This window comes from Micromys minutus (genome assembly GCF_963924665.1).
Source record: "Micromys minutus genome assembly, chromosome: 9".
NCBI lineage: Eukaryota > Metazoa > Chordata > Mammalia > Rodentia > Muridae > Micromys > Micromys minutus.
In genome coordinates this window covers 54,666,938-54,692,534 of record NC_137978.1, presented here as the reverse complement: position 1 = coordinate 54,692,534, position 25,597 = coordinate 54,666,938, and the positions used below count along the sequence as shown (strand labels likewise).

The 25,597-nt window shown below is 50.5% G+C and overlaps 1 protein-coding gene across 3 annotated transcripts; it reads right to left on the bottom strand.

The window, feature by feature from the left end:
• Positions 1-294: 294 nt before the first annotated feature.
• On the bottom strand, positions 295-19,646 carry ZBTB17 (zinc finger and BTB domain containing 17). 3 transcript variants are annotated; one of them, XM_080920769.1, is made up of 17 exons: positions 19,516-19,646; positions 17,043-17,129; positions 6,034-6,125; positions 5,489-5,695; positions 4,671-4,859; positions 3,978-4,118; positions 3,598-3,795; positions 2,963-3,204; positions 2,738-2,880; positions 2,349-2,649; positions 2,033-2,120; positions 1,829-1,945; positions 1,627-1,747; positions 1,362-1,492; positions 939-1,148; positions 742-831; positions 295-662 (listed from the first exon to the last, which is right to left on the bottom strand). In XM_080920769.1, exons 3-17 carry the CDS (start codon positions 6,077-6,079, stop codon positions 379-381), a joined length of 2,508 nt encoding a protein of 835 aa, XP_080776895.1. In that variant the 5' UTR covers positions 6,080-6,125; positions 17,043-17,129; positions 19,516-19,646; the 3' UTR covers positions 295-378. The 3 variants fall into 3 exon arrangements, with proteins under 3 accessions (XP_080776895.1, XP_080776897.1, XP_080776896.1); XM_080920771.1 differs by having other exon boundaries at positions 3,598-3,720; XM_080920770.1 differs by lacking the exon at positions 6,034-6,125.
• Between the last annotated feature and the right edge of the window lie 5,951 nt (positions 19,647-25,597).

Below are 25,597 nucleotides of genomic sequence, written 5' to 3'. Positions count from 1 at the left end.
AAGCTGCCCCCTTTCCGTCCTTGCCGTCCTGGTAGCACACTGCAGCTTGGTCAGTATTGCCAATGCATGGTGCTGCTGTGGCCTTGGTAAAGCAGGTACTTGGTCCTACTTTCCAGCCAGTGGTCTGTACCTGCACTGCTGCTCTGGCTGGATCCTGGTACAGGCCTCAGCCATAGGATGCTACCCACACCTTAAATAACTTAGTCCACTTCCCACAAGGGACAGCGGAAATCAGCCTGTTCCCCACCCACTGGTAACACAGGGAGACAGGCAACATTAGAAAATAATCAAATTTATTCTCTCTAGGGAATGGGGCAGGAGCACCTTGAGTCCTAGGGTGCCATCCATCCTTAAATAAACAGTCAGAGGGCCACCTGCTCACTCTGCAGGTGGGAGGCAATCAGGAGCCGTGGGTGGAGTTTCTGCCAGTGTGGGCTGGCCCTCAGTCCCATCCCTAGGACGGAAGACCAGCTCTCCAGCCTGCAGCATCTGCCCAGCTGGCCACGCGCTGCCTGGCCCATACTGCTGGTAGAAGTCCGCATCCGTCTGGAACATGACCAGTGCCTGGGCTGTGTGGATCCGGACATGCTGGGCCAGGCTATTGGCATCCAGGAACTTGTCCCCACAGGAATCACAAGCGTAGAGGATGTGGGTGTTGGGGTCTGTGGAGGTGGGGGCTGTGATCAGGATGGGAAGGACCTTGGGTCCACTGGCGTTCATGCCCCAGACTGCCCCTCTCACCTTCTTCCTGCACTTGTTTGACAGCTTTGCTGATCTCAGCTTTGAGTACTTCCGTCTCGTCAGCTGTCACTGCGGCCCCCACTGGTACCACTGTAGGCAGAGTTAGCAGGGTCTGAGGCAGAAGCCACAGGGACCTACCCACTGTTGCCACTGGGCTGCTGTAGCTGCCCCTCTGCCACCCTGCCCGCAGTGCACACCTGTGAGCTGAGTGACCGCTGTTGCTGCCAGTGCCTCAGTGGCCAGTGTGACCATGTCGTCCACAGTGACTACGCTGACCTCACCACCCTCTTCTGGTTCCAGGATCTTGATGCCCGCCTTGCCCTGATGCACGGTCTTCACATGAGATCGCAGGTTGTCGACCCGGTTGAAACCACGGCCACACTTGTCACACAGATAAGGCTTCTCTCCTGGTGGGGAGGCAAGTTACCATCCTGCCACCTGCAGGCCTTCCAGTACCCAGCAGCCCCAGTGCTGCCAGAAGGCAGGTGGAATCCACACTGGAACCCCATGGCTACCTGTTAAGCAAGTGTGGCAGGAGCTCCCTACCTCCACCCCTTACCCGTGTCCTCATATGGGCTGGGAGGGGACACAGGTGGGCTGTGCACAGGTGGTGTGCTCACCAGTGTGGATGATGATGTGCTTGGACAGGTCCCCCACATTCACGAAGGCCTTGCTACACACGCTGCACTTGTGTGGTCGGATGTTGTCATGGTGACGAATGTGATTGGCCAACTGGCTGGACTGGACAAATCTACAAGGCCACAAATAATAGGCTCATGTTGACCCACAGGAGCTTCAGTGTGGAGGAATTTGAGGGTCCCCACCACTCTGGGGCACAGCCTGAGATCTGGCCTCATGCTCCCTGGGGTGGGGGCAGGCCACTACCTCTTGCCACAGCGTTCACAGACGTAGGGCTTCTCCCCCGTGTGCTGGCGGACATGGGCGATGAGGGAGCTGGCTTGGGTGAAGGCCTTGCCACATATCACACACTGGCACGGCTTCTCACCTGGGGCAGAGGCACACGGCACTCGCACCTGCTCGGCTCCCTGTGCCCCTTCCACAGCCCACACAGGGCCTCCTCACCCACCCGTGTGGATCCGTACGTGCCGCTGCAGCGCGCCTGGGTCGGCAAACTGCCGCTGACAGTGGGTGCATACGTACGGCTTCTCCCCACTGTGGATCCGCAGGTGCCGCTTGAGGTTCCCTTTGGAGATGAAAGGCAAGACTAGCGTGCTGCACTGTGAGGGAGGCGGGGGACAAGGCATGGGGAACCAGGGTGCTCTGGGCCTACCTGAGGTGGTGAATTGCTTCCCGCACTCCCGGCACTTGAGAGGGCCGTCGGCAATGTGGATCTTCAAGTGGGCCTTCAGGTTCCCCACCTGCACCCAGACAGGGGCTCAGAAGGGTCCCCTTGGAACCTGGCTTTTCCCCAACCCCGTAAGCCAGGGATTATTTCTGATTGAAGCCCAGGTTCCTGGAAGGAAAACCAACCACAGCCCTCCAGGGTACCATCCTAGGAGAGTCCCTGTCCATAGACGGTGGCTGTTGTGTGCTAACCCTGGGGAGCTATGAGGAGCCCTGCGGTGCCGGCTCAGGAGGGTGCACACCTGGTTGAACTTCTTGTCGCAGTGAGGGCACTTGTGTTCCTTGTCAGTGTCATGAGTCTCCAGGTGGCGCATCTTGGAGGTGGGGTCAGAGAAGGAGCGGCCACAGTAGTCACACTGGTAGGGTTTCTGGCCACTGTGTACCAGCTGGTGGCGCTTGAGGTTGCCTGAAGTAGTGAAGAGCTTGCCACAATCCCCGCAGCGGTAGCGGGCCTCCCCGGAGTGCCTCTTCTTGTGCAGGTTCAGCAGACTGATGAGCCTGTAGCTCTTGCCACACTCCTCACACCCATAGGGTTTCAACGGGCTGTGGGTCAGAAGGTGCGAGGTGATAGGAAGGGGTGTTCGCAGGGTCCCAAACAGGTGCCCAGTCTTGGGGAGGCAAAGTGGGGTACCTGTGTGTCTTCTCGTGAGCCTTGCATGCCGCGGGGTCCGAGAAAGCCTTGCTGCACTCCCGGCATGAGAATGGCTTCTCACCCGTGTGGATGCGGATGTGCCGTTTGAAGTTCCCTGTGTGTGTGAACTCCTTCCCGCAGTCCTGCAGGCGCAGCAGGAAGGAGCGCATGAGGGGCTGCAGAGACCCTGGAGGCACAGGGCTGGCACCGCCCACGGCCCCGCACCTCGCACTTGTGGATGATGGAGCCATAAGCCTTGGACTCAGTGCGGTCCCCGTAGGTGCCTGAGCGCAGGTTCTGGCCCTCCATTCCGAGCTCCTGCCCAGAGTCTGTGCCTGCAGACTCTTCATTCTCCTCAGGAGGCTCTCCATTCTCCAGATGCATCCCCTCTTCCTTGACTGTGGCAGGCCCTGTGCCCTCTTCCTCTTGTCTCTCTTCTCCTTTGCTGGCTGGCTCCACTTCCATTTCTGCACAGAAAAGAGCAGGGACTGAGGACTTTCTGGGTCTGGCCCAAGCTGCCCCCCACTCTGTAGGTAACAGTGACTCCAGGATTTGTAACATGGGTACTGACTACTTAGAGAGTGTGCTACCCCAGGCAAGGGTGTGTGGACATTTCCAGCCAACCAAGTACTCTGGGCAGCATGGCACAGCACATGTCATGCCCAGGGCTGAACAGAAAGCTCCAGGGCAGTGTCAGGATGCTTCCAGACTAACAGAAACGTGGAGGGGATGGGAACGTGCAACAGACAGCTTAAGAGCGAAGAAAAGAGATGAAGTAGAGGATGGGTCCGAGCAGACAGGCTAGAGACAGATGTGATCTGAGGGCGTGACAGACAAACCCCTGGCTGGGGGAGGGGCACCTTGCTCTGAGCTCTCTGACAAGGCTTCCGCTTCTGCAGCAGCCATGCCGCTCGTGGGGTCCGGCTTGAGTTCCACGGATGGAGGCTCCCGGGGAGCATCTGCCTTCTCTGTCTGTTCTGCGCCTGAGGAGGGATGGGAGGCTGGATTGGGACTCTGTCCAGAGGCCAAATGGGTCTCTTCCATGGCTGGAGCAAACCCTGTAGAACAAACTGTCTGAGCTAGATGTGAGCCAGAAACTTAGAGGAGTGCATGCCACCAACCTCCCAACCACAGGCCGTTACTGTGTCCTGGGGCCCAGACTGCACAGATGGGCGAGACCACCTTCCAACTGTCACCTCCTTCCAGGTAGTCAGCCCACGAGAGCCAGATCACAACTCACCACTGGATGCACTCTCCGCCTGGCCACCCCGCTCCTCTTTGAGCTCTCTGCCTGGGCCTGTGGATGAACTGCTTCTTGCTTGGTCCAGCCTGCTCAGCATGGTGGCAGCAGCCTTCTCTTCTTTGGCTCTCTTGTCTCCTCCTGGAGACAGAACACAACAGACTTGTCATTTGTCATCAAGTGTCGACCTCAACCTGAGGGATGAGGTGGCTCCTGGGTCCCCACAGTACGTCTAGGTCCTCTACTGGTTTGTTCAGGGAACGCCTCAGCCCAGGACGCTGACTTCACAAGCCCTGCAGCCCTCGACTGTACAAGTGAGATTATCTTACACGGGCTGGTGACACTGGGTGTGGGTCGGTGCTCAGCAGGGAGAGACATGAGCCTTGACCTGACCCAAGATAGGAGTTACGGGCTTCTGAGGACACCCTGAGAGAACACCAAGAGAGCTCCTGGAAGGGCAACTACAAGAGGATCTGGGCCACTAAGTGCCCAGGTGTGGCTCCTGCCCTCTGCTGCTCAAAAGTAGAAAGGGACACGCATGGGGACCCTTTCCAGAATGCTAGCTGTGCCTTATCAGCATCCTCCCACCCCCAACAAAGGCAAGGCAGATGTGGAATGAGAGCCAGTGAGGTGAGCCAGGGTCAGGCAGGCTCCAGAAGCCACTTTTCAGAAGTGGCCTGCCAATGACCTCACCTTCCACAGCCGAGGCATCTGCATTCTCCCCAGGGGTGCTGGTTGGTTCCGAAAGGGACTTCAGGGTGTGGCAGGCTGTGATAATATCCTGCATCTGGAGGAAGCTGGCCACGGCCAGAACATCATCCACATTCTCAGGGCTAAGGTTCAGCTTAGCAGTGTACATGAACTCCAGCACCTGCCCCAGGCCTGTCGAGGACAGGACGGCTGTCACAGACCCACTTCAGGGCCTATCAGTATGAAATCAGATTTTGCAACGGCTTCACCACCTGTCTGCTGGGCTAGAGACAGCTTCTAAAAAGATACACAAGGGGACTGGACACCCTCTCTTCTGACAATGTGGTCTTCAAGACCTTGTCACCTGCTCTACCAAACCCTCAGTCATCTGACCTTTGTGTATCTATTTCCACATCTATAAAATGGGAGACTACCTTTTCCTGACCATCTCAGAAACAGGTGACAGGGCTGACCCATCTTCCTCAATTCCAGGCCCATCTCAAGCCTGTGCCCCAAGCTAACTCCTCACTCTTTATGCCTGGCTGTCAGCTCTAGGGCTAACGCAGCCACAGAGAGAATCAGAGGTCTAGGGCCTGCCTCGCTCTGTCCTTGATAACAAGGCTGGTCCTACTTTCTCTGTGCTCTAAGCCCATGAATCTGTCCCTCCATCCTGCCAACTCCATGTCCAGTCAGAAGAGGCTCCGAAAGGCGGGAGAAACTTGGTACCTATAGGGTCAGAGGTCAAACTCAGGTGGGACATGGCTTGCTGGCACTGCCCTACAAGGGCCTTGTGTGACGAGGCCCTGGCCCCAACAGGGTACCTGCCGCATTACTGATGTCCAGGTGCACCACATCCTTCTGGTCCACAAAGAGCATCTTGAAGTACTCGCTGCAAGCTGCCAGCACCGCCTTGTGAGCCTTGAAGTCCACACCGTCCACCACAAAGGTGCAGTCACAGAGGAGGCCCAGTTGCCGCTGCTGGTTCAACTGCTCCAAGACACGCTGGCTGTGCTGGGGGAAATCCATGGCTGCAGAAAGCCAGAGCCTTCTGTCAGCATGGAGAAAGGATGCCAGCCCAACTCACCGCCAACTGCCAAGCAAGCCCAGGTGAGACTCACAGAGGAGACAGAAAATGAAACACGGGACAGGCTTTTCTACCGCAAAAGGGCAGATGACTTACTGCAAGGCGAGGCAGCCCTGTCGCTCCCAAAGCTTACTCAACAAGGCAAGTTCCCCACAGCAGAAGGTATCAAGACAGCCCCATATCTTGCCCCCACTACACAGGAGTCAAAGCAGCAAACAAATGAAGCAAAGCGAATGTGCTTCTGCCTCACACAGTTGGCCACCTTTACCCAAGAACACACACCGTTAGAATAAAACGCTCTAAGTGCGGGCGGCTCTTCCATTGTCATCTGCAGAGCTCCCTCTCCACGGCTCCCACAGGCTCTGGGAAGTTCCCTGTGCACAGGGTGGTGGCTGGGATCTTTCGGGTGGGGAATGGTCCTCTGCCTCTCCCCTTCCTGGCCTTTCCCACCCACCCTTGCTCAGTTCCTCCCTCCCTCTCAGGCTCAAGGCCCTACAGAAAGTGGGTTAAATGGGCTGCCTCGACATCTGAGTGTGAGCCTCCCTGGCCCAAGAGCTGCTTGGGCTGGCTGCAGTTTCAAGGGCCTCCCTTAACGCTGGGAAAGCCCACAGCCATCCCAGGGGCTCAGATGTCCTGGGCTGGTCCTCAGTTATGAACGATACACACAGAAAGATGAGACAAATACTCTAGCAGCCCAGCCCCACTGCAGAATCTTCTCCAGATCAGCAATGTTCTAGGGAAGCGAATGGTTTTTCTTTATAGAAAAACTTGTTTCAGAACATTTTAAAATAAAACCTGGCAGTGTATGAGGCCAAAGTGCAGAGAGCAAGTGTTGGATCCAAACCCCAGTAACAGCCAGCCACTCCAGAACCAGGCTGTCCCTGAGCAGGAGAGTGACTCTGGGGCTCTGTGCCCCGATGCAGCAGCCCTGGCTGCTCCTGATGTTACCATCCCAGGCTCTCACTGGCCTGCAGCCTGGAGCCGCAGTGACCATTTGAGGAGAGCACAGAGGTCATAGCCCTCACATTGTGCTTTCTGGAAACTTCTGAGTATGTGCCTGCAATCTCAGCACTTAGGAAGCTGATGCAGGAGGATGAGTTCCAAGCCAGCCAGAGACACTGTCTCAAGCAGCAAGAAAATATGGAGATATGTACATGCTGATCTAAGGGGAGTATCCAATGGGGAGCGTGCCTGGTATCAGGCAAACTCCAAGTTTAAACTGGAGACGAGGACCAAGCAGGGACACTGCTTTCGGGCCTGGCAGTGTCAACAGCTATAGCTAGAAGGCAGCCTGAAGCGAGAGATAGGCATGGGACAGCACAGCAAAGCCACTGGGCACCTTCTCTAAGTCAGTGCTTCTCGACCCTCCTGATGCTTTAATACAGCTCCTCATGCTGTGCTGACCAACTGTAACATGTTCATCGCTACTTCTTCATAACTGCAGTCTTCTTGCTGTTATGACTCCTAATGCAAATGTCTGTTTTCCAATCAACTGTCTTAGGCGACCCATGTCAAAGAGTCATTAGGCCTTAGAGACACCATAATCCACAGGTTGAGAACCACTGCTCTAACTCCAGAGAGAGCAAACTCCGGAAGGATGAGAGGGAAACTCTCAAGAGTTGCTGTTCAGAGTGAACACACAGTGAGAGACACACGCCCAGGAACAAAGCAGATGTGGACACCCCACACCAGAGTGATCCTAGTGCTGTCTTCTGAGGCGGAAAAGCTGTGGGCTCCACAGCCAGTGAGCCAGCTGAGCAGGCAGGGAGCCAGCATCGCAAGTGACCGACTCATGCAGGCATGGAGCGGGCCGGTCTTGGCAGAGCCCCGGCCTCCTTCCTTTGTCCAGGAGGCTCACCTAGTTCCTGACCCACCATGACCCTGTCTCTGTTGTTCCCCTGTGTTCTGTAGCCCTCACTTTGATGTAGCAAAGCACCCAGCTCAGTGAGTGGAGCCCTGTGAGCCGTCTGCGTGACCATCTCCTCCCAGCCCCATGGAACTCCAGCAGTGGGCATCTGGATTTTTTTTTCTTTTCTTTACTTTTTTGAGACAGGGTCTCTCTGTATATCCCTGACTAGCTTAGAACTCAGAGGCCAGCCTGCCTGCCTTTGCCTCCCAAGTGTTAAATTAAAGACGGTTACCATCACACCTAGAAAGTTCAAGGCTTTTAAATAAAACAACAAAAATGAAGCAGCAGTGCTGGTCATGGCACAAGGTCCATGGCTAAGATCCCTCGCTCTGGGCTCGGTTTCCTAAGACTCTGGGGGAGGGTCAGGACGCTGAGCTTCAGAGGGATATTAACCTGACATGGGACCCACGAGGGCTGGAGATACACACTCCTTAGTTCAAACCATTCTGGAGCTAAGATCCACTCTGCCAAACTCAACAAGCTCCTCCAACAATGAAGAAACAGCATTTATTGAGTTGAGCAGCCTGGCTGGTCACAGAGCCAGAACACCACACCCCGCTCACCTGCACACTAATCACACAGCCACTCTGGGCACCAGCTTTCCTGCCGCTGCCTCAGAGATACAAGGACTAGGGAGAATTTCTCCAGACCTGAATCCAGGGTCTGCCCTGGCTGCCAAGGGACCAGAGTGTCTCCAGTAGAGCAGGAGCTCACACATTCTTTACAAGATTAATTACACCAACTCAAATAGGCCAGGGGGAGGGGCAGGGGGCCCCCTAGCTCAAAGCAGCCATCTGTTAGCACAAAGCAGAGAGACATGTTCCCTACATCCTTTTACTTGGGCACTCTGGTGAATAGACCAATCATAACCTATCATCCCTTCTAAACACAATCTGGAAAAGGCCTATAACACAATTCCAGTGGTGCTGAGACAAAGGGAGGGCATGCTAAACAGAGCATGGGGGGGGGTTCTTTGTGGACAGACACTTTACACAGACCCACTGCGCTGTTACAACCTGAGGCCAATGCCTGCCTGAAGCACCAGGGCAACACAGCTCCTTCCTAAAGCCACACCGTCCTGTCAAACACTGAAACATGATCTAAGTCACTGGCAGGCCCTGACTAGCATGAGGGGTGGGGCCACATTGCTGCACAGAAAGCAACCTCCCTCAAGCACACACTGAGCTTCTCTGGCTCCCCAACAGAGGGCTCAACAGACACACACCCACGCAGGCCAAGGAAACAGAAGTTTTGCAGGCCACCCCTTCGAGGTGAAAGCTATGCACTCAGCCCCATTACCAACCTTCATGTAGAACCTGGAAGAGAAATGACTGTCAGCACCTGTGCCTGCTACCTCAGCAAATGCTCCTTGTATAGAGACTGTTTCTTCCATTTTTAGAAGTTCTTCCTCAATATATACATGTACATACATGTGTACGCACACACACACACACACACAATCGTCTAGAAAGATAATCCTTCTTCTGCTCAGTGAATAAGGGGAGACAGTGCAGTGCTGGACCAAACCCCGGGTGACTAAATGCCTGACCCTTGCGCTGTTCCCCGTCTCCTCTTCTAAACACACATCTTTATAGAAACACCCAGGCCTACTTGAAAGCCCAGCTTCCGACACTTCATCCTTCCGGCCCAGCTCCCTAACTCCTGTGGCCATGACACCTGGTCACTCCAAAGCTCATAAGCAGACTAGGCAGAGAAAAGAGGCGAAGAGCCTCCAGAGAAGAAGGTTAACCACCGACACCACGTGTAACATGGGCATCTGATAGAGAGGGGACGAGGAGGGCCCCTCTGAGGAGGGAGAATTTAAACAAAGACCTGGAAGAAGGTGCAAGAGGAAGCTGCGCCACTGCAAATCCAGGAACCACTATGGAGCCGGGGCAGACGGCAGTGACCTTTCTTCCAAAGTTCTGTGCATGGTAAGATTTTACCCATTAAGCTACACCCAAGATTATTCTAAACACACTTTTAAAAAGTCCTGGGAGAACTGAAAACAGAAGGGCCACTCAGCTGCTAAGGGACAGCAGGGAAGCAGGAAGGCCAGCAGCCACTGCAGAGAAGGCCACACGCAGTGGTCTCGGCTGAAAGCGATGCTCCAGTCAAGGACATACGTGAGCTGGAGGAAAATGGCTCACATCTTTAATCTGAGCACTCAGGAGGCAGAGGTAGGGCTATCTCTTGAGCTCTGAGTTTGAGGACAGCCTGATCTACAGACAAATCTACAGAGAAACCCTGTCTTGAAAAACCAAACAGCAACATATGTTGGAGCTGACATAATTAGCTGTCGCAGAAGTGGACTGTGAAGGGAGAAGTGCTTAGGGGGAAGCAGGAGGGTCCACAGTTCTATCATGAGAAAGAAGCTGGCATGGTGACACCATTCCTTGAGAAGAGGAGAAACAAGAGCCCATGGAAAATTACAGACTCTTCAGACCAAGGAGACAGTGCAAAAGGAGGAGGCAGTGGATAAAACAAGAAACAGGTCAGCGTACAGCTTGGGGGCTAAGCATACTTCTGCCAGCCTGATGGCCCAAGTCTCACCCCCACAATCCACATGGCAGGACGGAACCAGCTCCAAGTATCCTCTGAACCCTGCATGTACACACATACATATACACATGCAAAATAAATACTTTTTTTTTTAAGGAAAGAACAAGGGGAGAGTGGCAGGAAATGAATGCGCAGGGACAGCCTGGACCGTGACAGCCGAGCAGGGACAGCCTATCCTCCACAATCTGAGAACAGCCAGCAGGTCCGCAGCTTGCCAACTAATGGCTGGAGGTGCTTCCATCGGCTGGCAGACGCTTCTGGAGCATACACAAAGCTCTGGGTTCAATCCCCAGCAATGTACAAATCCCAAGTGTCGGTACACACCCCAAATCCTCAGCTACACAGAGCCTTAGGCAAACCTGGGCTTATAAATAAAGCTGACTTGAAAAAATTAAATTTTCAACTGAACTGCTGGAACCCGAAAAAAATGGTAATATCCCCTGATGACATTGAAAGTGTTCAGTCTCTGGCCCAACACCACAGAACAGGGAAGCACTGCTCCCTTTAGGGGCTCAAGGCCCAACATTCAGCTCAGTTCTGAGCACTTCAGTGCTGAATCACAACGTGACCGAATCTCTGGAGACACCCACATCCTGCAGGGCACATGAGGGGGAAAAAAGAAAACGGAGAAGGCACTCCTCTCACATGGAGCTCATGGGAACAGTTGCCCGAAACCTTCCTGTCTTACCGTAACCCATAATATCCTTAAAAATTAAAACAGAAGTGGCGGAGGAAGGGGTGTCCTGGGTTGGGTATTTGCTCAGAGACCTTCGCCATCATAAAGCCTTTAAGGTATTCAGGGTGTGCACCGACACTCGGGGCTGGTGCCACAGGCTGTTGTAGAATACACCTGTAAAATCCGAGCATCAGGAGGCACAGTGCAGCGCATTGCTGCTAGTTCAAGGCCAGCCTGAGGTATCCTGTGAGGCTCTGTGTCAAAATAACAGCAAAAGCCATTCCTACTTCCTGTAAGACCTGGTGACTAAAAATTTCTCAATAGAAAAAAAAAAAAACATTTTATATGGGAAATGGAAAATTACAAAAATTTTCACAAAGGATGTGTTACTCAGAAAGATTCTGGGAGCAGAAGTCCCTGAAGAGGATTCCCCTAGAGCAATAGACCCTCAGGTCAGGCACAGATGAAGCCCTGACACTGTAAAGAAGCCTGCCAGTGCTGGGGCCACAGCTTAGCTACGGCTCAGGGCTTGCAATTAAACAGAGCTGATCCTTGGGCAGCGGTACACACATCTCTAACCTCCATTCCTTCCTGTAAATCAGGCTAACAATGGAGGCTTCTACTTCAGAGAGCTGCTGTTGGGCTCCTGCACTGTGACACTATCATACAGAAAACCATGCTGGGGCAGCGACACTACCCACCGCCTCCTTTCTAAAAGCACGTGACTTGTACAAGCGAAGAGCCATCACTGAGTAAAGCACAGCCTGGCCGTCCACAGAAAAAAGGAAACCAATTGTCGCCTGCATTCTACGATCTCATTTTCCTTTAGCGTTGAATGGTATTCCATCACACACACACACACACACACACACACACACACGCCACTGCTGCAACTGCCCAGCCAAACTAGACGGTCCAATGCACTGATGAAGATCACACATGCTCTGGCTGCAGGACGTGAGAGAGAGGAGCCCCCCCAGCCCTCATGGTGTCAGAAGGTGCTAGGAGACTCTGGGGAAGAATGGTCAGCGTCAGCCATGCTCAGCACGTCCCTACGGAATACACCTCACTGAGCAGCAACGAGGGCCCACTGCCGTAACAGTGGCGTGGCGAGTCTGTGACGACCAAAAGCTTCCTGAATGACTAGAGATGCTTCACAGAAGGGAACTCATGTTTGATACTGTAACCCTGGTCAGAAGCTTGTGACTAGAGAGGCCAGAGAGAAGCTGCTGCTTTACTAAGTGGATTCAACATAGTCATTACACTTCCTTCTATAAATGAGTCTTTTAAGATTTATTTATTTTATATATATAAATACACTGTAGCAGTCTTCAGACACACCAGTTGAGGGCATCAGATCCCATTACAGATGATTGTGAGCCACCATGTGGTTGCTGGAATTTGAACTCAGAACCTCTGGAAGAGCAGTCAGTGAGTGCTCTAACCACTGAGCCATCACTCCAGTCCTACATTTCCTTCTAAAGACTTATGTTACTCCTCAGAGATCAGTGCTGCCGTCAGAAAAGTTTCTTTGGGAGTAGGAAGCAGCAACCCCATAATTTATCCAAGTAAGGAAAGTCAGTCAGCCATAATTGGGGTACCTGTATCACCCTTCCAAACCTCAGGGGACATCATGGGAGGAGGGGAAACAGAAGGGATATACAAGCCTGAGGAGGGTGAGCCCTGATATTCCTGTGCTCAGAGCTGTGGTCACTGGACTCATCAACAGCCTGTAATAAACAAACGGTGGTGGGGTGGGGTGGGGGTTCATAAGGTGCCACCCCTCTGAAGATCTAAGAGGCTAATAGTTCCTAAGAGAAGTAAAAAAGTGTCCGTGCTCCTGTAAATAGCTCCTCACCCATGTTCCTGTAAGCAACCTTAATTAAGTCACTGGGTTAAAGAAGAGGAGAGGAAAGGAGGGGGCATGAAAGTAAGGACTAGCTAGGAAGAAGGGGAGAGAGGGAGCAGAGAGCAAGAGTAGGAGGGGAAGCATGACCAGATACAATGTGTACATGTATGAGGGGCAGGGATGAAATCATTATATATGTAATTAACATGTGCTAAAGCACATTAAAAGCCTCCAAGAGACAGAAGTCAGAGCCTCACACCGCTCTCTCACACTCTAGCACATGGCAGTGAAGGCTGGAAAGTCAGGAGCTCCAGAAAGAAAAAGAACAGAGTAAGACTTGGTGGCCCTCAGTGTGACATGTCTTCTTCACATACAGACCTTTCCTGAGCTTTTGTTCTACATAGGATTGAGTGCTAAGGTCCCCTCTAGGGTTAAGATTTAATACATGTTAAAGAATGAAGTTCACTCATGATCCGGCCAGGTTACTGTGACCAGCACACGCAGCAGGACAGAAGCCACGGTGAGGACAGAAATGAGGTGCTCGCTAGCACTCAGCAGACTGTTTTAACTTTATATTGTCTTTGGATTTCCAACAGCTCCAGGCCATAGTGATGGACATGCGCAGTGCCGGTGCTTGGGATGCTGAGACAGGACGAATGAGTTCAAGGGCAGTCTGGTCTTTGCAACAAAATCCTGCCTCAAAAAAACAAAATCCAGAAGCCAGAGCGGTGTTCCCTTTAATCCCAGTACTCAGGAGGCAGACAGATCCCTGGATACTGGCCTGCTCTAAAGCGTGAGTTCTAGGACAGCCAGGGCTATGCAGAAAAACTGTCTCAGAAATACCAAAACAAACAAGAAGCTAGAGCTTGGAGAGGTGGCTCCGGGCTTACAAACACTAATCCCTCTCTCTTGTAGAATACCCAGGTTCAGTTACCAGCAACGATATGGCAGCTTACAACCACTTGTAACTTTAAATCCAATGCCCTCTGATCTCTATGGACACTGAACACACATGGTGCCCAGCCGAAATACATGCAGGGGAAACACCCACACACGTAAAATAAGAATAGAAAACAATAAAAAAGCAAACGAGCCAGAGCTGGAAGCACACACCTGTAACTGATGTATTTGTTAGGCAGAGGCAAGAAAGAAAACAGGGGACCTAAGTTCGATTCCCAGCACACACATGGTGGTCCACAACTGTCTGTAACTCCAGATCCAGGGATCTGATGCCTTCTGTGGGACACTGGGCATGCTTGTGGTACAGATATATAGGCCTGAAAAACACCCTCTGTAGCATCCTAATGAAGAAAGGCCAAAAATTATGAGTGCATTTCCATGTCTAAACAGCAAAGGGTTCATGTCCAAGATAAACATAATACCTAGTAATACCTACAGACAGGCACTGTGGCCCAGGGAGGGCACCAGGTCAACTGGGAAGAGGGTGGGTTAGTGTCCACAAAACATAGCAAGAAACCAAACTCACCCTGCTGACCTGAGTTCATCTCTGCACTGGTGAAAGGAGGCCAAGGAAAGGAGAAATTTCTCCCACTTCCTAATGCTGTCCTCTAAACATCACACATGTTCTATGGCATACATGTGTCCACTTACACAGACACACATGCACGCGTGCACACACACACCAGTGAAGTTTAGAAACTTTTTTAAAGAGACAAGCAAACAGAACAGTGGACACAAAATGTAAACGGATGTTTCAGAAAGGCCGGAAGGAGAACGAACCTCAAGTGCAAGCATGGCTCCTGCCGCACTAAGAATCAGGAGATGCAGATCAGAAAGTGTATCTGAGAGGTGAGCAGGACAGTGGAAGGTGGAGGAAGCAGGGGCACGGCCCACTGCCTTATGACAGCGCAGCAACATCAGCAACAATGTGGGCACCTCTAGCACTAGGAAGCCAGAAGCAGGATTACTATGCCTTTGAGGCCAGTCTGAGCTACAGAGAGTCTGGGGCAAACCTGGGCTATTGAGCTACCCTGACTTAAAAACAAACATTCAAACAAAACACCTGAGTTGAAGAAAACAATATTATACTGAGTTTAAAGTGTGTAAAATCAGCCCAGTGCCCCAGCCCCCAGAACTTAAACAATGTCTGAAGCGTGAAGGACCGCTCACTGACCCGCACTGGCAGTCCAAGGCCTTCAGCCCCAGCTGAGACGGTGCGCTGCCCTCGTCAAGCTCTGGCCTGAGCTGGGTGGGATGTCGAATCTGTGGCAGACTTCCATTAGGGACGGGGGGTGACTGTGACAGTGGACAGGCCTGGGTGTCCTTCAGGTGTGCTGTGACAATGAGGCAGCAGACCTGCCTCGGCTCCGTTCTTCCAGCTGAGCCTCGGTTCTCAGGACTGCAGACTGAGCATTCCTCATTCATTCTAACCTCATCCCTTGCTTCCTTCCTTCGCTATGGAAACCAGGCTGGCCTCAACCTTACAAGACCTGCCTGCCTCTACACCCTTCTTCTGGGTTAAAAGCATCAGGAAACAGGGCTCCCCCCAGCTTTTAAGGAGTCTTAAGACAACCTTCCAGAGACCCAGCAACAGACTTTTCAGGGTTTGGTATGTTCTCCAAGGTCCAGAGACAAGCAGCTTTGATTAGAAAGCTGAGGATTCCTGGGAACAGATGCACAGCACAGTCCTGACTTTCCAGGTACCACTCAGCTAAGGTCTGCCTAGGGGAGGGACAGCAACCAGCCTTGATGTCTGGGCTTTCCTCTTTAAATCCCGACTGGCTTTAAGGATTGAGTCACCTTGCACCTTGCAGCAGGAGGCAGCAGACACCTGGTAAGTAGCCATGGCACACACCCCATAGATCTCATCCAGGTCTCAAAACACCCCCAGGAAGGAGGCTTTTAGCCCTGCTTACAGAAGGGAAAACTGTGACTTGACCATGACAAAAACAGCCCCCTAGACAGAGAGTTCTCACGGTCCCTACTTATCTGACAGGACATTTAGCATGAATTCAATCTAAGTTTTCATGGCCTCAGCCCAGCCCTCTGACATCAGGCAGGTCCCCTCCTCCACTGTACATGACATGAAGTCCCCTGATTTTGGAATCCAATCACAGTGGGCACCATACACCAGGAAGTGTCTGATACATGCTGGGCACAGGGCATACTTCAGTCCTACACAAGCCTGGATACTCCAAATCTACCAGAACTCTATCCCATGCACCATGGCCTGAGAACACACCCAGCCCCACTCAGCCTCGCACTAGATTTTCCTTCGGGTATGGCCGCCCCACACTCCAGACCTCATCCCGCTGGACCCAGGTTCTCACAGTTGGCTCACCTCCTGCACCGAGTTAGCATAACATCAGATGCTTAGATGCTTATCGGATGAGAATAGCTCCCTGCTCTCTCTCCCTTTGTGAGAGATGAAGTTCCTATATGATGGCAGGATCATAAGGAGCCAGCTTGGGCTGTTAGATGCCTGGCTTAAGCAAAAACCATGTGGTCAAAGAAATCCTGGTCCAGGTGCAGCTCATGGGACAGTGGCCTGCTCAGCGAGCTCTAAGGAGTGTATCTAGGCTGTTGAGGGGCGGAGAAAAATAGCTCTTTATTTTAGCCACCATATCTGGGGCTGCTTCCTTAGAACATTTTCCTCATTCATTGATAGCCCTGGAGACTTGAACCCAGGGCCTTCAATGGGCTGGTACTACCACTGAGCCACACCTCTGCCCTGTAGGAAATTTTAGATTTCACCTAATTAAAATAAGATAAAACCTGGGTGTGGTGATATACACCCTAAATACCAGCACCTGGGAAGCACTAAGAGACCTCCTAGCGAGGGGTAGAGAAACATTGTTTCAAAGAGGGAAAAAAAAAAAGCCTGCCCAGGAATCCACTTTAGTGTTTGCTGGCAAAAATAAGTAGATCAAGCCGTAATTCTGAACTCAGAAAGCAGAGGCAGGAGGATCACTTTGAGTTCAAAGCCAGACTAGATGACAGAGAAAGTACCATTTAGACTCTGTTCAAAATAACAAAGCAAAGATTTGGTCAATTTTACAATGTAACTATTACAAAAACTTGTTTTGTTTTTAGTTTAGTTTTTGGTTTTTCAAGACAGGGTTTCTCAGTGTAGCCAAGTAACCAGCCCTGACTGTCTTGGACTGGCTTTGTAGACCAAGCTGGCCTTGAACTCAGAGATCCATCTGCCTCTGAATCTCCAAGTGCTAGCACACCTGACTTTAAAGAAAAAAGTCTTGAATAGATGATCTGAGCCATGCTGAGTGTGGACAGTAACTGGAAGCAAGCTCTGCCTTCAGTGTTACAGACATACATACCTCAGATCTCCAAAAAGCCGGGGGCTCTCTTCTCAGACAGTTTGTCTGTAGGAACTCCAGCTCGGCTCCCCTCCTCCAGCTCATCACCTGAATTAGATACCCGAGAAGAAGCCCCAGTGAGACCGTGAGAGAACCTCAGCCTCCAGGGTCAGCTCTTCCTCCCATCCATCCATCAGGCAAGTGCAGAGCTTAGCTGGGAGCCCTTAGTGAATGGTAAGTGAATGATTACTGGCTGTAGGACAGACTGTGTGCTGGGCTCGGGGAACACACTCAGGAACTCCTTCCTGGGACAGCTGTGCCCAGATGATGATCTTGCCCCGTTCAGTGCAGCATGAACTTTGCTGAGATGCCCACTAAAGGGTTACTCACCCCAATACATGCCCTACCCATGACCTCAGCTGGATACCAGCCATAAGCTCACCACTGGAGGGTCTCACTTAAGTGTTTTTGGTGGGTTTTTTGTTTTTGTTTTTTCCTAAAACAGGGTCTCACACTACAGCTCAGGCTGGCCTGGAACTTACAGATATGGCTCTGGTTATATAGTGAATGGTGAACGACCCACAATTCTGTCCTGGCCTCCCTAGTGCTGGGATTCTAGGCTCACACACCACGGGCTTCGCTTCACCGTTTCTCAGGCACACATTCCCCACCCATTTAAAGCTCAATCTTTCCTGCTGTAAGTGGTGACACGCCTTTAATCCCAGCACTTGGGAGGCACAGGCAAGTAGATCTCTGTAAATTCAAAGCTAGCCTGGTTTGAGGCTACAAATCAAGTTCGAGGACAGCCAGGACACACAGAGAAACCCTGTCTTGGGTGTGGGGGGAGTACTAAATCTTTCTTTTACTCATTGTGTTCCCTGTCCTACCAACAGCCATCAATAGAAGACAGGGGGCAGTGCCAGAACTTGGCTTAGCAGGCAAAAGTGCTTGGCTTCCTAAATAAACCTGACAACCTGAGTTTGTTTCCCTAAAACCCACAATGCAGCGGGGGGACATCTGTGATCTCAGCTCTTCCAGGGAGAGCTGCCAGGCAGATAGTAGAACCAGGTGGATGCAGGAAGCTAGCCTGCTATACAACACAGCAGGAAGGAATGAGACCGTGCTCAACAAGGTAGATGAGAACCCAACCAAGCTGTCCTCTGTTCTGCACACACACCACAGTTTGAAGAAATGAGACAAACCTGAGGACTCTGTGCCTTCCCACAGTTATCACCCCGTTTTATCAAATCTACCTCCAAAATTAGCTCCGCCCACTTGGCATCTAATCTAAAATTACTCAAGGCCACCCTTACCGTGAATTAGTCTAACAATCTTTCTCCCTCTTTCAGAGATCCACCTGTCTCTGCCTCCCAAATGCTGGGATTAAAGCGCACCACCACCCAGCATCTAGCAATCCCTTAACTGATTTCAGGTTCACTCCTTTATGCTTCTTCAACCTGCCTCAACCTGTGATCTTTCTAGTCCACAAACCGGACTCTTAAATGCCTTCCCATTAACCTAAAGTTAAAAGTGCTGAACTAGGTTTGCAACTTCCCCCAAAGACTTTGACTGAACCCACCGACCGTACCAGCCACCTCCGAGGAAGAGGAGTTTGAACATTCACACGGACAACACCTTAAACTAAGGATACACTGCCTAAGGACCCTTTAGGCTCAGCTTTCTGGGACACCAGAACTCCCTGGATTCACCTAAACTGTGTACGGTGTCCCGAGTTAGGCTTTCTTCCTGCAGCGCAGTGACATCTGAAAAGCCTGTTTCTCTCTCCCGCGTGAGTTTCTGAGCTCTCTGGGTGACATCGGTAATGACAGTAACAACAAGGGACTTTCCACGCATTCATGCTCCAACTGTAAGCATGCTAGGCCCCAGACAATATACCACGTAACCCATCACACAGCTTAGGTTTATTATAACCCCTGCTTTAAGGATGGTAGAGTCTCCGCTCGTAGCTGAGAACCCTAGTCGCACTCGGGGACCCAGTCCGCCGGCATCTCTCGCTCCGTCCTCAGATCTGTCAGGGGCGGAGAGAGCGAGGGTAGCGGGGATGGAAGGATGGATGGGTGGGTGAATGAATGAACGGTCTGTTACGGGGGGTCAGGGCAGCTCCCGGTCTGCGACACCTCCAGGTCGCCCCCGCCAGCCCCGCGCCGCCCCGCACTTCGCCTCCGCGCGGCCGTAGCACGCCCACCCGCCGCGGCCGGCGCGCGGGGTCAGGGGGCGGTGACAGCCCGGCGGCGGGGGCGGAGATGCCACCAGTCGCCCTGTCACCCAGCCCCAGAGGCGACTCGCGCCCCTTCGTCCGCGCGGGTGCATGGCCACCCCTCCGGGCCGCTCTCGCCGCTCCCCGCCCCGCGGCGCCCTCCACCCGGGCCTCCCCTCCCCCACACAACCGTCCGGGCGACCCGCGGCTCCGGCCTCAGCCGCTTCAGTTCCGCCTCCCGGGACTCCCGGGCCGCCGGCGCCGCCCGGGCCTCACCTGCCATGTCCCGAACCCCGCCACAGATGGAGGTGCATCACGGCCTCGAGAAGGCCGGGGGCAGCGCTTCACAGCAGACAAAGGGCGCCGCCATGTTAGAGCCGGGCGGAACCGACCTCGCTGGCTTCCCGGCTGGGACTTCCGTCGCTGGCGCAGCGCTCCTCCGAGCTGCGCGACCGCCGGCAGGCGCATGCGCCTCGCCAGCCAAAAGTTCGTTAGTGTACTTCTGGCAATGTACCCATTTTAACCCTTGGTTTTCCGCTCCAAATTGATCTGCAGCGGCACTTGCTGTGCACCAGACGCTGTGTTAAGTAAGCTCTTTATTGCAGTTCGTTGTCTCATTCCTCACACCACCACACAACCGAATTATTTCTCCTCTCTTTCGAAGGAGTGGAAGCTTAGGTGCAAAAATGAATTAGTCGCACATCTTTGTGACAAAGCAGTGATGCGGACCTACTTGTGACTCCCGTTATGGTTTTGGTAATATGTATATACACACATATATATGTATGTATATATATATATATATACATATATATTATTTTTTGCAGTACTGTGGATCAAACGCAGCAACTTGGGCTGGGTAAATGACTCAGTGGTCCAAATGCTTGTTTGCTTCACAAGTATGAGAAGCCAAGCTGTTTTAAATACTACATCAAAAGCCAGGGGGGCTGGCAGGAGCAATAGCTCAGAGGTTAAGAACACTTTTGCTCTTGCAGAGGATTTGACTTCAATTCCCAGAACTCACTTGGTGACTCCAGTTCCAAGAGATCTGATGCCTTCTGGTATTTGCAGGATATAGGCATGCATATGGTGCACATACATACAAGCAGGCAAAATACTCATAAATTTTAAGTAAACCTTAAATGAATAATTTAAAAAAGAATTCTAGGAGTGGTGGTGCATGTCTGTAATCCCAGAGATTTGTTAGCCAGTCAGTCTATCAAAACCTCGGGCTTCAGTGAAAGACCCTGTCCTGAAGGTTGGGAGTGAGTTTAGAACTAAAGATGTAGGACTGTAGTAAAGCACTTGCCTCTAATGCCTGAGGACCCAGTTCCGTTCCCAAGTGAAGGAAGTGATTGATATAGAAAGTATCTGAAGGAGATCAGGGGTAACAGCCAGGGTGATTTTTGTATTTAATCATTATGCCAGAACTAAGGATTATTACCTGTTATTTCTAATCTCACTGAAAACTTTCAAAGGACAAAGGCTTAGCCAAGTGTAGCGCACACCTCTAATCCCGGTGCTCAGGGGTTGAAGGCAGGCAGCTCTCTGGCTCTGAACACTGACCATTTGTGGTGTGATTTCTATATGGGTCACACTCACAGACTGGCCAGGTATGTGGACGTGGAAAGAGTTACATGGCTGAGTGGAACAGATGGACCTGTTGTGTCCCGAGTTTCTGAGCCTACAATTCAAGGAGACCCCCTCCCCCTTGTCTCCCACTGTCACTGTCCCTTCTCCCTTTGAAGGCAGTTACTTTGCAAGGGGCTGCCAATTCCATGAGACCTGTTCTGTCACCCTTCAGTTTCATCTAGGTCCTCAAGGACAGAAGGTTCTAGAACATCCTTTAAAGCCAGCACTGTGTCTAAGCAAAGAGACATCTTGTATAACAGGTCAAAACAAATGAATGAGCCCTTACCAATCAAACCAGCAGAAACCTACAGGGTGTGGGCACAGCCTTGAAGAGGATAAGACTGGACATGATGCCCACTTGACATCTCAACACAGAGGAAACAGAGGCCAGGGAATGAATGCAAGGAGGGCCACAAAGAAAAAAATCCAATTTTTGTTGTTGTTCTTCCTACTCTTCTTCCCTGCTTTAACAAGCAAGATTTCTTTTTTTTCTTTTTTTTCTTTTATTTTTTTCTTTTCTTTCTTTCTTTTTTTTTTTTTTTTTTTTTTTTTTTTTTTTTTTTTTTTTTTTGTTGTTGTTAGCTGCTTTTTTTTTGTTTGTTTGTTTTTTCAAACTGTTGGGGAGCTGGAGAAATGGTTCCACGGTTAAGAACATTGGCTGCTCTTCCATTACATCTGCTGACCTCTGTACTGGGATTAAAGGCACCCTGCTTGGCAATAAACAAGATTCTTGAGCCAGGTGTGATGAGACACACCTGCAGTCCCCACGGTCTGGAGGCTGAGGCAGGGGGAAGAGAGCTTTGGAGGGTTTTTGTTTGGTTTCGTTTTGTTTTGTTTTGAGACAAGCTCTCTACATAGCCCTGGCTGTCCTGAACTCAGAGTTCCACCTGCCTCTGCCTCTGAGTGCTGGGATTAAATGCATGTGCCACCACACCCAGCAAGGTAGAGTTTAAGGTTAGTTTAGCTACATATGTTTCATTTTTAATAAAATAAAAAGGCCAGAGAGCTAAGCAGTTTAAGACCATTTACTGTGTTTGCAGATGACTTGAGCTTCGTTTCTGGAAAAAGAAAAGAAGAAAGAAAGAAGGGACAGAAGAAAGAAAGGAAGGAAGGAAGGAAGGAAGGAGAAAGAAAGAAAGAAAGAAAAAGAAAAAAGAAAGAAAGGAAGAAATTGGAAAGGAAAGGCATACTACTCCTAGATGTGGAGGAGAAGTTTACTGCAGATAAAAGGGAGCGCATAGCCAGAGGCAGACACATCTGGGAGAGTTCAGAGTGGTCTTGACCTTGAGCCTTGTGAGGAGAGGGGGAGGGGAAGGGAGAGAGAGGAGCCAAGTACAGCAGCCAGAAGGCCAAAGGTACAAAATGAGGTAAGCAACCTAACCCCCTGGATTATATAGGGAGAAGCGTCTGGGGAAGAGCAGCCCAACCGTGGACTGGAGAGTTCAGTGGAGGGTGGGGCATACATGCCAAGTCTTGTAACAGGTACTGAGGAATGCTGGGAGAACCTGGCATCCAGGCCTGCTTTGATATGTCAAATAGACCCCTCAGCCACTTCTGGGTTTGAAATTTAACAGTTCCCAGTGCCCACAGGGCAGCTCACAATCCTCTCTATGCCTGCATGAGTTTATGGGCCACTGTACACATGCAATGCACATAAACTCACGCACATGCATGTGCTCTCGCACACACATAAACTTTTAAGGTGTAGACTTCAGAGGTACTTAGACTAGGCAGAGTGCTACAAAACAAAGGTCTGACCTTTGACATTTAAAATGACTTTATGTGTCACCTACAGAGTTCACGGTTGAGAGCCAAGTGATCAAGAACCAGAAAATAAGTAAATAACTAAATAATTGGGGTGGGAGACCCTTAGCATTTGAAGTAAGTACTGTTGGATTTAGGCTGTTTGTATATATTGTCTTGGGAATAACTTGAGTACAGCCCTCAGGCAACAGGCTGGATACAGTTTGCTAAATCAGTACAAAGTCTCCCTGAGCTCTGTAGCCTGTTCTCCAAAATTAGCCTCCCCTAAGTTGTAGGAACTCACTTTATAGCTGAGCTGGTAGGTCAACAGCCCAGGTTAAAAACACCTGAGGCAGGCTGGAGAGGTGGCTCAGAAGTTAAGAGCACTTGACTGCTCTTCCAGAGGTCCTGAGTTCAATTCCCAGCAACACGTGTTGGCTCACAACCATCTGTAATGGGATCTGGTGCATGAAGACAATGTATTCATATATGCTCATACACATAAAATAAATCATTTAAAAAGATTCACACCTGAGGCTTGAGGTTGGTATCTGAATCATGACAGTCTTGGGAGTAGAACCCTCAACCTATGGGACCTACCACTGACTCCAGAACTTCTGAACTGAACTGAATAAAACACCCAGCTAGTGTCTGCTGCAAAACCAACCACTCCTCGGTGTGAGGAATCTGTTGGAGAAGGCGGAGTAACTCAGGGTGTGGTAGGTTTTTTTTCCTTGTTCTGTATGAAGCCAGCAGTGGTAGGTGGGGTCCTCTCTTCCTGTCTCACTGGTTTTCCTGTGCCATGCCCCACCTTCCTTTCTCATCAGGGAGAGTTTTCCAAATTCCAGGATTCCTAGGATTAGATGGGGTTGCTCCAGGGAATCCAGATAATCAACTCACAAGCCCATAGCTCCAATCAAACACGCAAAGCCCTTTCTAAATGGGCAGGAACTAAACCACAGGGTCTGGAGGTTGGCATAGACGTTGTTAATGGGGTCTTCCTTCTACTCATTGAATATGGTAGCTTAAAGAAGAACCTTACCTCCCTCTAAGGAGCTAAGGTGCCCCCACCCCACTCTTTTGGAGCCCCAGGCTGTTTTCCATCAGGTGACTTGGAGGTCATGACTTATGCCAAGCCAGGTCTGTCCACATATCCACAAGAAGCCAATTAAAATGACTAAATTAAAAGTGGGTAGCAAAGGAAGATTTATTCAGTAGGGTCACCCTGGAATATGGGTCAGGAATCCAGCAAGCCCTCAAGTTTAACTTTAGGGACCAGAAATAAGATAAAAGTTTAAAGAGAAGGCCAAGGATACACACACACATGAACAATCTGGGTCAAGATGGTCACATTTACCATTAATTCATCCCTTCCTGGGTGTTAGTTCGTCTTGTCCGTTGAACTCACTCTCAAGGGAATAAGTTCATCCTCTGGTTGGTGTCTTTTCCTTAACCATGTGTCCTGCTTTTAATACCTCACACTGGCAAAATGTGAATGCTTTTTCTAACAAACCAGTTGGCAGTATCAGTTAGAGTAACTCAAATCTTGAGTAAATGGTTTAAATGTGACTTAAAAGGCAAAACCAACCCATGTTCACAGCTGTGAGGTGCCTAAAGTACCTTATGTTTTCCTTGTATCTGAAATGACTAAGGTAACGCCATATTGTTCTGACTCCATTTTGTGTTTGTCTAGAAAGTTCTTGGGCTCGAGATATGGCTCAGTGGTTAAGAGCACTGACTGCTCTTCCAGAGGTCCTGAGTTCAACTCCCAGCAATCACCTGGTGGCTTACAACCATCTGGAATGGGATCCTCGCCCTCTTTTGGTGCCTCTGAAGACAGCTACAGTGTATACACATGCATAAAATAAATAAATAAATCTCAAAATACAGAGAGAGAAAGAAAGTTCTCACTCAACTTTCTGCTCCATCCTCCCAATGGTCATGTCTGCCCTGGTAACACATTTGAGATTTTCATGGCCTTGACCATGGAACAGATATTATTAACCACAATAAAATTAAAGTAAGTGAAATATCTAAAAATCTATCATTCAAAAGTAACTGTCATCCTATGTCAGAAGTAATTACTACGCTATGTCAAAAAGAAACATTTTAAGGTTTCTCTGATCCTCATCTGACTTTGATGTGAGTTATGATCTTGTGGGTTTTGTCTTTAATAGCGCTAGACCACTGAACTTGGGCACCGAGAGACTATTCAATGGCTGGAGCCCTTTCTTAGTGTGGCTATCAATAAAAGGGACTCAATTTTGACCAGGCTTAATCAGCGTGGTTATCAGTAACTATCTCATGAGGGTGATTTCACAACCTTTTGAGCTTTCGTTTAAACTCACCTCATTGAAACTGATTGCTACGCTTCATAACCACAGAGCTGGAGAGATGGCTCAGTGGTTAAGAGCACTGACTGCTCTTCCAGAGGTCCTGAGTTCAACTCCCAGCAACCACATGGTGGCTCACAACCATCTGTGATGAGAACTGTGAATTGAAACTTCTGAAAGGAATTTGTATGCAGAAGCCGGTGGCTTTGAATCTCAACACAGTGGAGAAGTTGGAATGTTGCCCATCCAGAGACTAATTACTCTATCTTTGGGCTAAATTCTAGGCCTCTGGAACAGCTTTCATTTTGTGTCCAAACCAACAGATTTTGACAATAAGAATTTGACAATAAACAGACAACTGGTGCCCAGCAATCCAAAAGCTAAGATGTCATCAGATAGCACATTGAGCCTATAGAAAAGTCCACATCTCTCTGGTGATGTACCCACCAATGTATTTTATTTTATTTTTTTAGATTTATTTTATTATTTTATGTATATGAGCAGTACTCTTTCTGCATGTACACTTGCATGCCAGAAGAGGGCATCAGATCCCATTACAGATGGTTGTGAGCCACCATGTGGTTAATGGGATTTGAACTCAAGACCTCTGGAAGAGCAGTCAGTGCTCTTAACCACTGAGCCATCATTCT

Coding starts and splice junctions, on each gene's coding strand:
- ZBTB17 (XM_080920769.1), bottom strand. CDS start 6,079: ATGACAATGGAAGAGCCGCCCGCACTTAGAGCGTTTTATTCTAACG. Junction 1,946..2,032: donor GAAGCAATTCACCACCTCAG/GTAGGCCCAGAG, acceptor TCATCTCCAAAG/GGAACCTCAAGCGGCACCTG. Junction 832..938: donor AGCGGTCACTCAGCTCACAG/GTGTGCACTGCG, acceptor CTCTGCCTACAG/TGGTACCAGTGGGGGCCGCA.